At 41.4% G+C, this 17,831-nt stretch overlaps 1 protein-coding gene across 2 annotated transcripts in view; it reads right to left on the reverse strand.

Annotated features, from left to right (window-relative positions):
• LOC121953599 (fibroblast growth factor receptor-like 1) overlaps positions 1-17,831 on the reverse strand; it is a 41,694-nt gene that overhangs the window by 12,259 nt on the left and 11,604 nt on the right. For both annotated transcript variants that reach the window (XM_042500765.2, XM_042500766.2), the window contains exon 3: positions 2,707-2,979. In XM_042500765.2, the coding sequence (XP_042356699.2) occupies positions 2,707-2,979 (273 nt within the window). The remainder of the gene's footprint in view (positions 1-2,706; positions 2,980-17,831) is intronic.

A 17,831-nucleotide genomic window follows, 5' to 3' on the forward strand; every position in this document is an offset into this window, starting at 1 on the left:
GTGTGTGTGTGTGTGTGTGTGTGTGTGTGTGTGTGTGTGTGTGTGTGTGCAAGTGTGTGTGCAAGTGTGAGTGTAGGTCGCTTCAATTTATCAAACTCATCATGATATCTTCCAGCTTTAAATCAAAATTCAGTCCAAAAGCAAATTCCATGTGGATGTACAGTTTTATTATTTTAAAAAATAAGATGTCTCACATGTTTAAAGAGCTCAGTGGTCAGTGAAACTATTGTAAACCCTTTTTTCCCTTATTTGTATTTGCTTGTGTTTGTGCGAGCTTTTTCCAGCTTACATAGACCTCTCAGAATGTCACAGTACAAACTAATTTATATTCCTCCTGTTTATATGAAATAACAAATTACAATCATTAGACTGTCAGTCTGCACTTTTATCTTAATCATCTTTTCAGAATCTTAACAACAAGTCTTTGGAGCTGACCCTTAAGAGATTTTTAGGTATTATTCAGTCTCTACAGAAGCTGAGATAAAGGGAAAGTGCCCATTTGGATGCATCTTTCTTTTACTGAAACTTAATCTTCTTTTAGCACTTCCATTTTAACTGCCAATTCCACTATATCAGTAGATGTTTTTTGACTGTGACTTCAAGTACAACTTTTTCAGTATTTAAATTATGAATTTTCAACAGTAAGCAAGCGTACATCTTAATTTAAAAAAAAAAAGCCTTTTCTAGTTTATGAAATATGAAATATATTTTCTACATTGTATTCTTGTAATGATGTCTAATCTTGCAACACTAATGCCTATCAGACACTAGGTCAGGAGATTGCTTGTGTGAAAAGGGGGAGAGAGACGAGATGACATGCAGATCTAAAAGAATAAATGATATCAAATCTGGAATAAATGGATCGAATTCATAACCCAATTACGAACAGACTTTGTATGACCCCACCACTGTTTTAACTTCCTCTTATCGATTTGATAGGACCTGTACACTTCCTCAGTTCCAGTGTATATGATTAAGTCTACTTACAGAGCTTGGGATGGACACAGGATATGTGCATATGTGAGTGCTTATGTGTTCATATGTTTATGTGTAAGTAAGTAAGCTAATGAGGACATGGAAGTATTATAAATTTTCTTTTCTTTTTGACAAAAGCTAGAGAAAAAAACAAAAGAAGGGGAAAGAAAAGAAATGCCGCTATCCTGTAAATCTTACATCCGCATTGAACAGGCATTATAATTGTAAGTATTGTGGGTAAAAATATGTATTTTTACAGCAGTGGTTTTAAAAGTCATAAATAAAAATACATTTAAAAACATTTGTTTGTTCTAAATTTGGCATAAAGAGAGGCCATGAGGAAAGTGTTTCTTTTAAATCAATTAAAAATCAAATGCCAAAAAAGAAAGAATATCTCTACGGATGTATTTGGCTGCATTTTTTTTCCATTCACATTGACTCTACTGCTTACTTGAAAGAATCTACATTTACTTTCTGCAGTGGATAAACATGAAATAGACCTACTACTCCATCACATAAAAATGCACAGAGGATTGTGACAGTCTCCAATCAGCAGCCCTGACAGAGCCTGAGCCCTGTTATCCATCACATGATTGATTCTGAGTGAGCTCCACAAAGATATTTTTGTGGATGTAAAAACTCAGGATGTAGACACAGACGTAGCCACGTCTGACTTTGATACTATATGGCACAAAGTATGAACCTTGACATTATAGCTGGCTCCATGCCTTCATCTCCAGCCTTTCATTTTCGCACAATCAGCAGACACCCTCTCTTTGAACTCACTGGCAACTTCATATTGAGGGGGACCCTAAAATAAACTTTGGTCCAGACTATTCCCATGCTTAACTACAAAAATCACCGCTTTCTGAAGTGCTCTGTGTTTTTCACATCTGCTTGATTATGGCTCTTCTTCTGAAGCCTGGCTGTCACAGGACTAGGCAGCAGCTCCTCCTGTGATAGAGAGCGAGCGAGGGAGCGAGCACAGACTCTGGCCCTAATTAGGCATCTTAGAGTAATTAGACTAAACACAGCCTTAACGCTCCACTCCGCTCATTCATCATGCTCTGCTCTAGCACAGAGGAAATGCACTGTATGCACACGCACAAATGAGTAACACACTGGGTCAAACTGGGGCTTAATCCTCCAGGCCCCATTCAAGAGCTGTGTGAGAGTCTGAAGACAAACCGGCACTATTACACTGAATGTGTTTCTCATTGCAGGGCTGCAGACCTCCTGCCTCCACTGAGTGTAGCCTAAGGAAAAGGAAGAGCTTGAGATCCAATTGAGTCACAGAGGATGAAGTAGTATGAAACAATATCCCGTGCCGCTGTTGACTTTGGGCAGGGAGAGGTAGGGGCTGCAACACATACAATAGACGAGAGGATAAACCGCTAAACCCCCATAAATCCACTTGTTTTAGACCTTGACCTCTGGGACTGATGCTGTCTTCTTGTGGTGAGACTGCAGGAAAGTGTTACAAATAAGGCTTCGAAATACCATGGTGGAAGATGATGCGGTCTGATGGTACAAATCAGGGGTGTGACTCATGGTCATGGTCTCTGGATTTAGTTAGCAGACAGGTGACTTCATGTTTTTATAGATGCTGAATCGAGCTTTTTAACAAGAGTGACACGTTTTACAACCCTAAGTGATCTCATCTCAGGAACCTGCAGAGCAACAGGTTACACAAACACTAATGTGATATACACATTTCCATCAGGCACTCACCGATGACGATGAGGGTATAGTTGATGTTGACGCTGCCAAAGCCGTTGGTTGCTTTACAGATGTAGGTCCCCGTGTCATCTGCCTCCACCTCCTTGATCTTCAGGCCCATGCGGAGGATACGGAAACGGATCCAGCCGCTGTGGATGTTGCGCCCATCTTTGGTCCACATTATGAGGGGTGGAGGGTCTCCTTCCACTGGACATGGCAGCTTAATGGCGCTGCCAAGCCGAGCTGATTGTCTGTGAGCAACCTTCTCAGACACTCGTGGAGGTCCTAAGGACACACAAACACAACAATGATGAGGTCAGTGCAACCAAGAGGGGCTATTACACTCATTTTCAGGTTCATACTTTCCTGAAGTATGACAACAACATTTCCATTACAACATGTTTACATACTTAAATGTAACAAAAGCACTGCATTCTCCTTATATTGTCTGTGCTGGTAACAGTGCATTTACCCTCTGTCTGATACACTCTCTCTTAAAGCCTCCCCTTCAAAAAAAGCCTGTTCTGATCTGATTGGTCAGCGTTTCCGTGTCTTTGGTATTGCACCTTCATTGCAGCTGAAGAACGACTGTAACAGAGTACAGCAGCACTTTCTACCATTAAAAATTACAAATAAAAACTTCTAAACCAAAAAAATTACAACTGGACATGTTCAAGAAGGAATATTTTCTAAAATTTATAACATCAAACAAAAAGAAGGAAAACAAATTTGAATCTGCATCTGACATGAACATGACATGGAACTCTAAGGCTGATACCAATATTTTTAGAGGTTATTCCACATCTTTTAGCATTTCTTGTGCCAAAAATATCACAAGTATACAGTAATTCCCCACAGTCTTATTCTAATAAGGGTGAAATAGACAATAAATCATTGTCCACGCCAGTGATTCAACCTATTTTTGATCTATGATCCTTTTAAACAATGCAATATCAACTTGCAACACTTCGTCCCAGGTTGCAAGCCTCTGCCTGTTATGACCAGCTGAGTTGAAGGGTATATTTTCTATTTCAGGTATTTTTAGTTTTTAATCAATTTTAGAGGTGCAATTCACAAGAATTTACAACATGAAAGCGCAAATATTACAACAAATTCTAAAGGAAAATTAATGTAATGTGTGAGGAAATATGTTTTTTCTAGTTGTTAAGAGAAAATCTCCACACAAGCTCCCTTCAGTAGCTGCTCTGGAGCTTTAATCTGAATTTTTAAGCCGACAGGGACAAGAAGTCCTTAAAGTACCTATAGGAGTGGAAATTTGACATACATTTTCATGACATCTGGAAAACTTCATCTACTAATTAAGATCACATTATTCCATCGAAGTCTCCAGAACAGCTGCTGAAAGAACCTTATTGTAAAATTGTTTTACCATCTATTTCCAAAGTCAGGACTGAAGTTTGAAACTGTTTTGTTTTTTTTCCCCCAGTTTCACTGATCAATACTAATGATCCTCAGCCTTTCTGTGTCAAGGACCACTAGATTGATACACATTAGATCACAGATCATTCAACCATGGTGTAGTTTGTTTATAGCCTAATGTTAGCTTTTTACTTCTGGAGATTGCATTTAAATCATAAAGTGATGTTCATGTGTGAAAATTATCTTGCTGAAATATGCAAGTGTCATAAACTTCTGTTTGCCACATATTTTGATTTTTGACAGTAATCCAAAATCTATCTACTGGCCTTTGAGGAGGTAACCAGGGCAACGCTTACCAAATCAGCCTGCAGAGAAATGTTATCCCTGGAGCGCTCTATTGTAGCAGGAACTACAACACAAGCTGTTTTGAGGCAGGTGTCTGTTTGTCTGTGGAGTGATTTTGTTACCGCTATAGTGTCACAACCAAGCAAGATGCTAGAAAATGTGTAGTTGTGCGTGTAGCTGAGATCAAAATTGACGTCTGAGTTCAAAGATGGGTGTGGTACAAGAAATGGCGCTGGAAGTAGTAATCAAAAGAAAAAATCCAATTGGCTTTTTGTTAAGGGAACCAGGGCGATATTAACTTCCACGTCAGCCCTGTAAATAAACATAATCCCTGCAGCATCCTGTTGGGCTCACTTCTATAGTGAATTAAATAGTAAAAATAAACAATTCCCTATTTTCTTGAGAACCCCCTGGAACTCACTCAAGGACTCCTTTTGAGAACCACTGATCTAGACCACTGTATACTGTTTTCACATTAAGTGCAATTGTTTCGTACCACAATTGTACGGAGTACACTTGCATATGTACACACTGCAATACAGTAGGTTGCAGTATGCACATAGTTGGTTTTTGCATTCCACCATAACTCAAAGAAGACTCAACAACGTGCGTCATCAACTAGGAACATTTGTTTATGTTCTGTGCTGATAATGGACCCGGTGCTGCGTGGATACAAAGGCTCTGGAAGAGACAGGAGGCATTTAGGAATGTCTTTACATCTCAACTCACTAACTGCAACTTGTGGCTGTCCATGAGGTGAGAAACAGACCAGATGTTGACTAGAATATTCTCTTTTGATTTCCACAGTGTATTTAAAATAGTGTGGACAAGCTACCTAACCAGTGGTTAGGGTGGTTTCTTATTTGGTACCCGGGCCCAGATCTGAATACACTTCACCTCAAAGTCCAGTTCATTTGAGTAATGTGACAGAAGTTATGATATTATAAAGTGACAGAAGTTATGTTATTATATAGTGACAGAAGTTATGTTATTATAATGGCAGTGACCGCAGCACACACATAGCATAGCACGGTTGCTTTCACACCTCCTGTGAACCGTACCTGAGTACACATGAATCATGCTGGGACCACCTTTTCAAGTGGACTCCCGTACAGGAGTTCTTGGAGGAGGACTTGTAGAAGCGAATCTGGTGAAAGCTTAGCTCGCCTGTTAAGTGGCAGGTAAAACAATGAGGTGTGTGCATTTAGGCTCATCAGTGGAAAAATCATTAAATGAAATAAGCATGATTGAGCAGGAAGCTGTCATTGTAGGTCTTAGTTTGTAAGCATAGTCAGAGACACCTTCATATTCAACAACTAAAAAAAATAATAATAATGGGTTTACTAAATAATGACATTACATAAAAAATTTCTGAACACCAGAGTGGGCAGCTTGACTGACAAAAGTGTACTGGGATCAGCAGAGTAACCAGGGTAGTATCCTGACTTCCCTGACTAAAAACAGCTCTAAAAACAGCTCGGATGTGGGCAGATGGAATGAGATGAGAGGTAATTTGTCATCTTTTTGTCTGATTACCCAGAAATGTTGAAACCAGATTGTAATAATTGGACAAGCCCTGTCATCCGCTGCCTGCACAGAGAGGGTAAAGATTTCTGGCTCTGGTTTTGCGTGTGAGAGATCAAAGCGATGAGGGGGGCGGGTCGCAGTGAGACGGACAGCAGCCTGTTCTCCCTGCTCTTAATTGGCTCAGGTCTGCTCCCTCAGATCTGGTGAAGTGGAGCGGGCCAAAACACCCTGTGATGGTGTTAGGAGGCCTGCGCCGCTGCTCACACAGCACCAGGCGTTCAACTAACCCCCCACCACCAAAAACTAAACAAAACACTGAATTAATGCGCAGACACCGAACAGGAGACTGGGGGAGTGAAAGACGGGGAGGAAATGCAACCAAACCCTATAGCACTCAAAAGTACACAGTCTGTGCCTCAGAACAAATGGCCGGTCTGGTAGCAGTAAAAACAATGGGGAGGGTAAGCACACATGGCCTCTCCTAACACATACACACACGCTCAAACGCACACACAAAGTCACATTCCTTTGGTGCATTTCACACATATGGTAAACAAAAAGATCATTATACTGATGGGGCTGCAGTGGGGGAAGGTGGCACAGGTAACCCCATCTGGCTGTTTTATTCATCACATTGCCAACAGATGTATCTCAGCTGCAGGTACAACATCTGGACTGCTGGGCTGGCGACCTTCAATACTAAAAAAGCTGCACCCACTCATATTTTTATACCACAAAAGTCAGTGGAAAAAAGTGACACTAGTGAGTGTAAAACTAAGCAAACCTCCATTCTTTTTCTGTTTCTAAGCCTTTCTCAATCACTCAATCATGCACGAACACGAACACACACACACACACACGCACACACACACACACACACTCAGTTTTCCTTCCTCTTGGTAGATGTCCTTTCCTGGTGCACAGCATGCACAGGAAATTGGAAGTGTCATTGTTTATGTCTGTGGAGAAAACGCAACCACAGTTTTTTTGGCTGTTGTCAGCTGGCCTCGTATCTCACTCCTCTGCTACCAGGAAAGCAGAACAGAGACACTCACTGTTCAGTTTCTGACTCTGCAGACTCTGCCTTAGGAACACAAACAGGTCACAGCATTGGCCTGGGGCTGCTGGAGCTCATATGGACTGAATTGATCCCAAAAAGACTGAATCGCCTTGTGAAAACATAAATACATTTCTGCCAAATCTTGAACAAATAGGCTTCAGTTATCTTCTGACTTATGGTCCCGCAAGCCACTCAGCCATGTGCTCCTTCTGGATTTATGGAGGGAGCTGACATACAAAAACAAGGCCTGATTCATGTCAAAGGTTTAGCTGAAGCAAAATGTCAAAACACATTGGCCCAGCATAGGCACCGCTTCTGTCAAACAAAGATTTCTGAAGGCTAGAAGGACATTATTTTGAGCTTTATTCCCCTCCAGAAAATCAAAAGAGACAGGGCAACATCTGAATTCTCTTTTCCGTTTGTAAAAATATACAATGGTACACTACGAAACCTCTCCACAGTGATGTTTGCGGGGCATTTCACATTCAGCTCCTGCCTCCTAGTGGAGATCCTTCTTTAAATTTCTTTTTAAAGTTTTTGATCAGATGTCTTTATGTTGGTGGTGAAGTGAAACTTTGGCTAAATTTGCTTGTTTGGTAAACTGTGACATCATTAAGATGCTTTTTCATTGTCGTGTGACTGTTATTAATCATCTAAAGGAACAGGTCAACATGCCCCCTGAAAGTTGGAGATTATAATCATCAGTAGGAGACCCCCCCTCCCCCAGTTGACATAGATTCTTTTTCAAGTTTTGTTTTTTTGTAATGTGCAGCTACTTCTGGGGAATGAAACGTCCCCAGAAGTAGCTGCAGAGTGAGCGCTCCTCACTCCTACGTTGCTCTTGGGTACAGGAAGCTACAGGCCCAGATCACCACAGGTCAAATGCGTACATCAAAAAAGGGGACACTAACACAAAGTCGACCTACACAGAGCTGCATGTTTAGGCCACCTTGGCTTGTTGACTATCTTACGTGAAGGTCAACTAAAATATTTGTTCTGAAAGCCAAATCTGTTTTCGACTGACATAGCTCTGAATTGGATACAGCCCTAAAGGTTGGTATCAATCTTCTCATCCTGGGTAAAAAACAAAAACAATCAATAAAACAAAGAAAGTATTCCTGTCATCGTGATAAAGGTTTATGTGATCTTGAACTTCGGTTACTAAAGATGACTCCAGAGAAACTTTGTTTGGGGCTCCAAGTGCAAGAAATGTGTAACAAATAATTTCCTCCCTCCATCTCCGCTTTTAAGCAAAAAAAAAAACAACCCAAAAACCTTTGAAGTCTTTTTGAAAAACAAGGCATGAAGAGGTGCTGAAATCAAGGACATCATATGAATAACTTCACAAGTATTTGTGCTGTGTGCATGACCCCATCTTTTCTTCAATGGGTTCTCTCCTCCTCCTCCCTCTCAAGGACAGGTTCTCTTAACCTTGGAGATGAAAGCTCGGAAACTACCACATAAAGGTCCTCTGTACAAAAAATCACCCAATTCCCAGATAAATTGTTGCCATATCTGCTTGTTTATAAGACACATAGTTGTACTTTTCTCTGCTGCTACCTTTAGTCCTCTCTCCTGGTTGCTGAAGTAAGCACTGTGGTCCTCTCCTGAGGCTGTGATGAACGGAAACCACCCAATTTATAACAAACTGCTGAGCATTTCAGAGTATTTACTCAAATTGTTCGAATTGTTAGCTGCTCTGTAAATGGAAAATGATACTCAAGCCCATATGGGCTTTCCCGTATTGCAGCGTTGGTGCGGCGCTCCTTATTATAGCTGAGCTCTGTGTGTGAATGGAATCTTTCATAGTGCAGGAAGAGGAGGAGGAGGCCTGGCGACTCTCAGAATTAGCTCTGTTTTTCTTTGCTCAGTTTGGTGATGGATTATTTTAAGAGAAAGGGGCACATTCAATAAGAGGTATTCTTGTGATCCAGACTAAATATAACCATTTTTGAGAAACCTTGGGAGCAGGTTAATGAACTGTTGATCTGACATGCAGGCGTCCATGGAGGGAAACATATCAGGAAGAAGGACTTTAAAAAAAGACACGACAAAGGCTGCCAGACTTGAGCAATGTTCAGATGTGCTGGCACCTCTCTCTCCTCATTTATTTTCTCTTTTACAAAACACCTGTGGATTTGTAATGCTGTGTACATGCATTTTCCCCGTATATACAAAGAGCTTTGGTCTTTCTAATCATTGCAAACATGTCAATAAAGGGCTGGCTTGGCTGCTGACAGCCGTTCCAATAGCGTACACCTGGAACTAAACCAACCGCACGGAGAACAACTTGATAATGCACGCAACACCGTCCCCCAATACAGGATATAGTTATTCAAACAACACTGTTAACATTGTCTAATAAAAAGGATTTGGTCCTTAATCTCCAGCCAACTGCAAGAATTTCTTGCGCATCAAAAGGCTTTTGCACACTGCCAGACTGTAGTGATTCATTACTTAGATAAACACTGATGTGAGTGAATGTGTCTTCAATATGCGGTATTTACATAAAGGATAAGAGAGGCAAAGAGACAGATAGAAGCTGGAGAATGCTTCCTCCTACTCAGCGGTACTGTGTTAGCTCAGCAGACCGTACAAGAGCAGACAGACCTCGAAGACAAGAGAGGAACTTTAATGGAGCCTGTGCTTCCAGGGAAATATTCTATCATGCATCTCTTAAAACCTCAGGAGCACTTATATAATACAAATCATCAAAATGGATGAGGAAAAAAACCTCAAGGAACATGAGAGGGAAGGAAAAAATGCACCAAAAACAACATGAAAGCTAGAAACAAAATCCAGAGCAGTTTACTTGAGACTGGAGGGGTTGGGTGAAGGCGAAAGGTGAGGCAGACCATGCAGCTCGGGGAGTGTGTGAAAGGCCAAAGCTTCTGTTCAGAGCCTGGGTTAGCTATACATTTCACAAGCAGAGATAAAAATCGGCATAAAATAGTGAGAGAGAAAGAGAGAAGGGGGAGAGCCACCTTGGCAAATCAAGAAAGGAGGTGAGGTGATGGAGGGGGGGAGGCGGGGGCAGCGACAGGGTGAAAAGGGACGGGATATGTGGAGTGGCGGTGGAGGCTGTTCTGACAGCAGCGGGGCAGCGGAGGGTGAAGAATGCCGTCTTTTCTTACCCCTCCAGACGTCCTGCCCAGCAACTTCACCCAGCGTGGTAATCAATACCCGTTATTTTCCCCTCTCGACTTTCCAATCAATAGATAAGAGCGGGGTAAGACCAGCCGGGACAATGGCTCTTTCTTCGGCACCATCTGATGTGGGCTGAATAGCAACTGCTTCGGTGGTGGGAATAGTGCAAGGGGAGCTATTAGGTGACATGTGGGACTAGAGAAACAGCAGGAAGGGGGTGAAATCTAAAGAAAAAGGCAAAGAGAATAAGATGCTCCAGTCGATCTATCTGACTAAAGCAGAATCACTGGAGTGATTCCCAAATCTTATCCTATACATCTGATGTATTGAGTATCCGCCGATTCCGAGTTCCCATGTTTTTGAAAAAAAAAAGTCAATTTGCACAGGTGTCAGAGGGTTAAATAAATAATTTGATTGCATTTCCCATCTTTGCTGTGTACAAATTTATTGTGAAAGAAAACAAAAGCCCCTCCCATATAGACGCCTGTCCCAAATATAAGCCTCTTAAGGTCAATGATTTAAGCAAGAAATAGCCAGGGCTATTATTCGAAGTTTTACAGTCAACACAATTCCACTTCAAAGTACTTTTATAGCTGAACTTTAACATTCCCAGTCACAACAAATAAAATCGGTCACAATTCCACTTATTACAGCATTTTTGTAAAACTAGTTCACTAAAAATGAGCAACAAATTTCAATTCCACTTTAAGTGGTGTAGCAGCTTCAGTTGAACATGAAAAAAAATAAAGTTTCTACTTATTGGAGTAGCAACATTACAATGAAACCTGAATATCTGCTGAAAAAGTTGTTCTCCGTTTACAACATTTTGTATGACGGCGAATGTAAAGAAAGGATTGAGTGGGGCGTTTGCTCAAAATAACCAATCCCAATCAGTTAAAAAGTGTGGTTATCGGGCCAGATACCGATACTGCCAATCCAAGCTTGTTTGCAGTGAATCTGTTTCTTTCACTAATGGCCCCCTGAAACAACAGGCTCCCACCGACCCCTCATCAAAAGAACAGGAAAGAAACAGAGTGAAATTACTCCAGCGTCATAAAGCTTCTGGAAACATCTCCATCACGCAGCCGACCCTTAACAGGCCCTACTGTGGAGCCTTTGAACTCTAAGCTGCTATATTTCATTAAACCTGACTGCCTTCTCCTGGCCCCAGCTGCGTCTGTCGGAGAAAAGCAGAATGTTTGAGTGTGTGTTTTTGTAGACTCCTTACTTCTGTCATCTGTAGCTTCACCCAAAATAAATCAGTTAGACATAAATATTTGTCAATAAACAGGACAGATATATATCTGTTAACATTTATACAGACAGCCACTGTCCCTGAAACAAAGCTATTACTACTAACATAATAAAAAATATATAAATATAACTGCATATTACAAGATGACTTTTTGTAGTTGTACAATCACTCTGTTATTAGTATTTATATAGTTTATGCAATTATTATTAATATTTATCTCATGTATTTATCATTCTTTTTGCTTTAATGAGCAGGGGGATATCACTTATTAAAAAGAAAACGAATACAATTTTCTTTTTTTAATCTATAAACAAATGCTAATTTAATAATTTACTGAGTGTGGTTATTGTTTAGGCCATCATCTACTTTCTAAATTGATCATTTGAGAAGATATACTCACTATTACCTCAGCTAACAATTTTCTGAGGGAGAAATCCTTTGTTTTATAACTTATTGATACTTTAAATCTATGAAATGCCCCCTTTCATTCAATTCATTTAGGACTTTCCATGAGGTCTCCATACCTCCACAGGCCTGGAAAAGTACAGAGCCCTTATGGAAAGTCCTTAACTTGAATTAATAGAGGCCTTTCACATGATGTTTTTGGAGTGGCTACTTTGTCGTATTACTGAACAGTTTGCACACGAGTTTCTGTGGAACACTTTATAGCTTTTCCAATTTTTTACCTGGTCTACTCCTGGACAGAGTTGGCTTTAGGAAGTGGCCACTACAAGAGCCTTCTTTTCTCTGTTAAAAAATGCATCTAATACAGAACTTTCTTGAACTGGCAGCAGTAGCCATGGAGCCCGCAATGAATGAAATCACTCAGATTAGCCGCCCAGCTCAACATAGAGGAAGACATGGAAATGAAAAATGTAAACAAACAGCTTAAGTCAAGAGGGAGAAAGGTTGAAACAAATGTGATATATGAGGTAAGACTGTTTTTCTATAACCATTTGAAACATTGCTGTTGTTTACTGCTGCACAGTAAATAAGCTTTGGTCTTTCAGTAGTGTAGTATTGTTGTTTATTTGCTAGCTGGCTAAATAGCTTCATGGTGGCTTTCCGATTTCCCGTTTTAAATGATGACTACAGATGGCCAATGTCTGCTGGTATGGAGGGGTATCTCGTCTCACATTGATGCAAAAAATATGTGCTGGTCGGCCGTTGATTTGGGGTGTTCCTGTGTAACTTTTGGCTGAGATATTGCGAGGTAAGGCAAGGTGAGGCAATGTGAGGCGACGTGAGGCAACATGACGCGGCGTGAGGCGGCAGGGCTTTTGTTGCTGCTAGTTCTCTGATGTCGATTTGATGTGTCATGGCCTTAAGATTTAAGTCAACAGGAACCAATGGGCTTGAGGGTAGAAAAACTAGAATGCATTGTTGGTTTTGGTCTTTTCATGACATTTTGTTGACAATAACAAAAATATAGAATAAAATAATGCTACTCGTATCATTCAGCCTGATGTGTTTCTCTCTTTCTGGTTATGTTTTCATTTGAAAAGTAAAGGAGGAAGCAGCAAATAAAAGAAAATTACATAATTGTTAAACATTTTGTTCTATTCTCTCAATAAAAATGTCAAAAAGGAAATAAAATAAAATAATATTATCAGTTAATAAAAACCACTAACACACTTACAGCATACAACTTTTCCTGTGAGTCGGTAATTCACTGGTCTTGCCCTGTCAGAAAGAGCACACAGTGAGTGGCACTCTAGTCGCTTTATCTCACTCCATTAGGCTAAGGCCTGGTGCACACACAGGGGCTGAGTGTGTGCTTAGGGCCACTTATCAGGGAGGAGGCAACAGAAGGGAGGCTGGGGAGGCAGAGAAAGGCCAGATAGAGTGACAGACAGAGACAGAGAAAGAGGGTTCAGAGGAGGGGAGAGACAGAAAATCAAACCAAGAAGAGAGAGAAGTGCAGGGTGAGGGTTAAACAGAGGAGGGTTGATTTTAGAGAGTGGCGGGGAGCAGAGGCTAAGATGGCAGAGAGGCCTCCTTTAACACACAGCTCATAGGGAGAGGAGGGCTGCATGAGGGAGTGAAGGGGGATTAGGTGGGCCCAGGCGGCAGTAACCAGGAATCCCAACAATCTCACACCCCACTCCCTGGCCTGGGCTCAGCCTCAGCCACATGACACACTCAAACAGACCTCTCTCTGCAACACAGAGCAGGGCACCAACGAGCACCTGTTTATTACTGTCTGTCTCACATGTTCAGAGATGGACCGACCACTTGGCACTGAAAGGGACATTGTGTGAAAGCGCACACGTGTTTGGCAGCTCTGGACCATGCCTGTTTATTGTCTTTTATTCCCTCTCAAGAACACACACAGAAATCAATTTTATAAAGAAAATTTATGCTGTAGTCCTTGTGCCACAGAAAAAAGGTTGTTAACATTACAAGCCCTTACTTAAGATCAGTATTCAACAACATACTCCTTCCTCCAGTGTACTGGTGCCCAACATCCTCCTGAGAGGTCATGAGACTCAGCAAGGGAAACAGGAAAGCAGGAAAAAAGCCATTTATGCTCCTCAGTATTCTATTGTTTTTCCTAGATGTTCCTCTAATCCAGCAGTTTCCAACCTGGGGTTAGGGACCCTAAACAGATCCCATGATAAAGGGCTATCCACACCAAGATTAGGCGGGTTTGCATTACATATTTGCGCAGAAATTAAGCAATGTTTTCAAAATGTTGATAAAACACAATGTCAAGATGACTGTGTTTCCACTGAGTGATGTTATGTGACTTTTCTGACAACATTTTGCACTTTGGCAATGACATGGTAATGGATATTCAAAACATTAGCAGGTTTATTTCTATTGCAGCCACTGCAATAACTGTCATTTCCACTCTAAGATGGCGCAGATGTGTTATGGGAGCGATAATGGAAAGGCAAGCCCCTTGTACGCAGGAGCGGCCACATATGAGGGATTTTTGGGAGGTGATAGTCCACAATTTCACATAGGAACTGTGGATTCAAAACTTCCAGATGATCCCCTCAACTTTTGAAGAGTTATGCGATAACACCTCTTACCTGCTGCATCATACCGAGGGAGCCAGTTCCTACCGACAGGCACATAGCCATAGCATCATGTGATCTATAAAAGCCAAAAAAGTGTTTACATTGCAGTTTTTAAACCACCTGAAATATCACCTCATGCAAGCGTAAAACGTTTTTTGTGATAAATGGGAGTGTTTTGACTTGACGTATTTTATATATTGGCAATTTCAATTTGTGCAACAATAACTACAACAATAACTATGAATATATTGTCTTAAATATCATTCTGACTCAAGCAGATGGCAGAGGTCAAACAAAACTACAAGGACAACAACAATGGCAAACAATATAATTTGAACAGGCTGTTCTCATGCATTGTTCACACATTTTCCTACAAAAAGTAATGCACCATAATTCATACATATCCAGCCTAATGATGAGCCAGTAATACGTGCATAACCCACAGATTTTGAAAAGCTGCAATCATGTGACCAGTGCGCTGACAGGAGTAAAGAAGGAAGCGGTCTCTTAGACCCAGCATTATGAATAAGAATGTTTTACTTTAAATACTGCATATACTATAGTTTTACTGCTCCATCTGTGCCCAGAGTGCACTCTGCACTACAAAAGGTGCATGAATGGGTGGACAGTTTATATATTTCAACAACTATGCTAATGCACAGCCCAGCCACAAAAAAAAAAATCTATTTGTGGGGGCAGATGTTTTTATCAGGGCAGACTGCCACAAATAAATAATTGTGTGGGAAATCCTGCCTTTTCAGGCTAGTGAAAATATGAAGAAAGATTTTGCAAATGGAAACACTGCCTTAAAAAAAGAGAAATTGCCTTTAGTTAAAATAAATATAATAAATACAGTTTTTTGGAGTTTTTTGGAGCCTAACAGTGAGCAGACCTACATGTTTTGTCTTGCACCTGAGTATTACTGCCTGGATATGCACACATATTTGTGTCCCCCACCTAAGACTGACAGACTTGCAGCTTTACAGTTAACTTAGAACAACATGAACTCAAAAAGGAATTGATTGACTCATAGAATAAAAAGGTAAAAGTACAAATTCAGACAAGCATTTAATGCCATCTTTCTATGAACATTTCTAGTTGGTTCCACTAAGCCTTTCTCCTACAATGTACATATGCAACAGGACACATGTAGAAATTACTTCACCAAAAACATGGGAACCTGTGCTCCACAGCATGCCTACAGGACAATAAAACCTGGTGGCATGCTAAACCTACTCCTGATAACAAGAACTTTGTTTATGTTGTTGAATGGCCTCCATCAGTCAACAGCGAGGGGCATCCTGCCACTCCCTCCTTCTCCTCCTTCCACCTTCCTGCATTCCACAGTTGGGAAAAACGCACTATCCAACCCGGTGTTTGGCTCATTGTGTACAGTTCACACAGTCGGAGTCCAGTCTGGAGGTGCTGAATGAGATGCAGATGGCTTATTAAGTCGAGCCACCGTCACTCTGCGTTGGTCTGATGTTCTACTGACTGGCATAGAAGCACAGAGGCCGTAAACAAGACTGTTTTGAGCCAGACATGCTGTCACCGGTGGACTAGTGTGTGCCTGTGTTTGTGTGTGTGTGTGTGTGTGTGTGTGTGTGTGTGTGTGTGTCTGTGTGTTGTGGTCACATCTGTGTGATGATGACGATGATGATGATGGCCGAGCCTGGCACTGAGTGCCCCTCATTTCTCCGTCTCCAGAAACCCTACACTAGCGTACAGTCTGAGGATCAGCCAATCTCCATGACACTGGGAAGCACTTTACACCAGCGCCTTTGTCAACAAGGTCTTTTCAGGAGGGGACTATTGACAGACTGCGATGTAGCAGGAGTGTTTGGGCAGAATGGAGCGATTCAGACTAGAGCAGGAGGGAGGGAGAGGCTAGGAGAGGAGTGGGTGAGGGAAAGAGAAAGGCGGGTGAGACAGGGACGAGACAGAGGGGGGAGAGGCAAGGCGAGACAGACGGACAGGGTGAAGGAACTGGCAAAGCTCTCACTGACAGCAATGGGGCCTCTTGACAATCCAGGAATATTGTCTGAAATCAATCTGTCACCATGGAGCTGTTGAACCTGTCATTACGATGTGGTACTCACCCTTTCACAGTGACAATTTGTTCAGTGCTTTCCCAGTTCACCTTACTACTCGGTTGTACAAAGGTCACTGCCCTCTATCCATCTCTGTCTGCCAGTCTGGCTGTCTCTCTCTTTGTTAATCAACTGTCCACAGAGACGTATAGTCCTTTTATCAAGGTGACCTGTGTAGGAACAAGCTGTTGATCGCCAGAATCGATCTGTTGCAAGCAGGGTTCCTACAGCTTAAGGCAAATCCAATTTAAGACTTTTTGAGACTTTTTTTTTAAACTGAAGACAAAAAACACTAAAGAAACTTTAAATGCAGCATCAGAAAAACCTATTCATAAAATCCTACTTCCAATGTCTGAGCATTTTTAAGACTTTTGAAATTGACTTAAGACATTTAAATACCAATTAAGGCCTTATTTTTGAATTAATGAATTCAATGCCTTTTAAGATCTTTTAAGGATCCATGCACAGTATCCCATGCACAGAAACATCTCAAATAAATGCATTTTTACTAGTTAGACTACAGTTTGGTACTGAACTCTGTGATTTTAAGGGTACCAATTACATCTATACTGATTCACGTTAAACCAATCAATGCCAAATGTAGGTACATGAGAGTGTATCTGAGTGAGAACGCCGGCAGAGGCAGAGTGAAGCGCCCCAAAGCCTGGAAGCCAGTCACAGAGCTTCAAGATCGACAGCAGAGCTCTGCAGAGCCACCAGGTACAACTTCAGACAGGAGGCAGAAGCACGCCAAAGCCAGGTGATCAAATAGAAGACAGCAGCACTACAGGTTTGTGGCAAGGCCTTCAGCCTCCACTCCGTCGACTGCTCTTTCGCCTTACCAGTGTGCCTTTTCTATAATGTGTTAGTAATAGCCTAATATCACTGCTAGACAAGCAGACACACGTGCACACACAATCAGACGGACACAAATACTGATGATGAGCTCTCTGTGTTTTATGTCACCCCTGCAACTTGTTCAAAAATGTAATTTTTGGTATTACAGAGAAAATAAAGCACTGATGAAAGGTACAATGCAATGCTTGTGGTGTCCACACAGACAGTGTTGATGCTGCGACACTGCTTCAGAGCTGTCTGCTGCTGTAACTACTATTTCCGCAATTCAAAGCCGATACTCCACACATTTACGACGCCACCGTGTTGTCAACAACAAGGTCCTGCAAATTTTTCACTGTGAAATGCCTTGTGTTATCAACTAATGGGATTCTGTCGTCAGAAACGTTGTCAGAGGGCTCCCATTTTGACACGGAGACAAGAAAGGTTGAGTAAAACAGATGTATATGTGT

This window comes from Plectropomus leopardus, chromosome 14 (genome assembly GCF_026936395.1).
Source record: "Plectropomus leopardus strain MGB_pleo_1.0 chromosome 14, ASM2693639v1, whole genome shotgun sequence".
In the NCBI taxonomy this organism is placed as follows: domain Eukaryota; kingdom Metazoa; phylum Chordata; class Actinopteri; order Perciformes; family Serranidae; genus Plectropomus; species Plectropomus leopardus.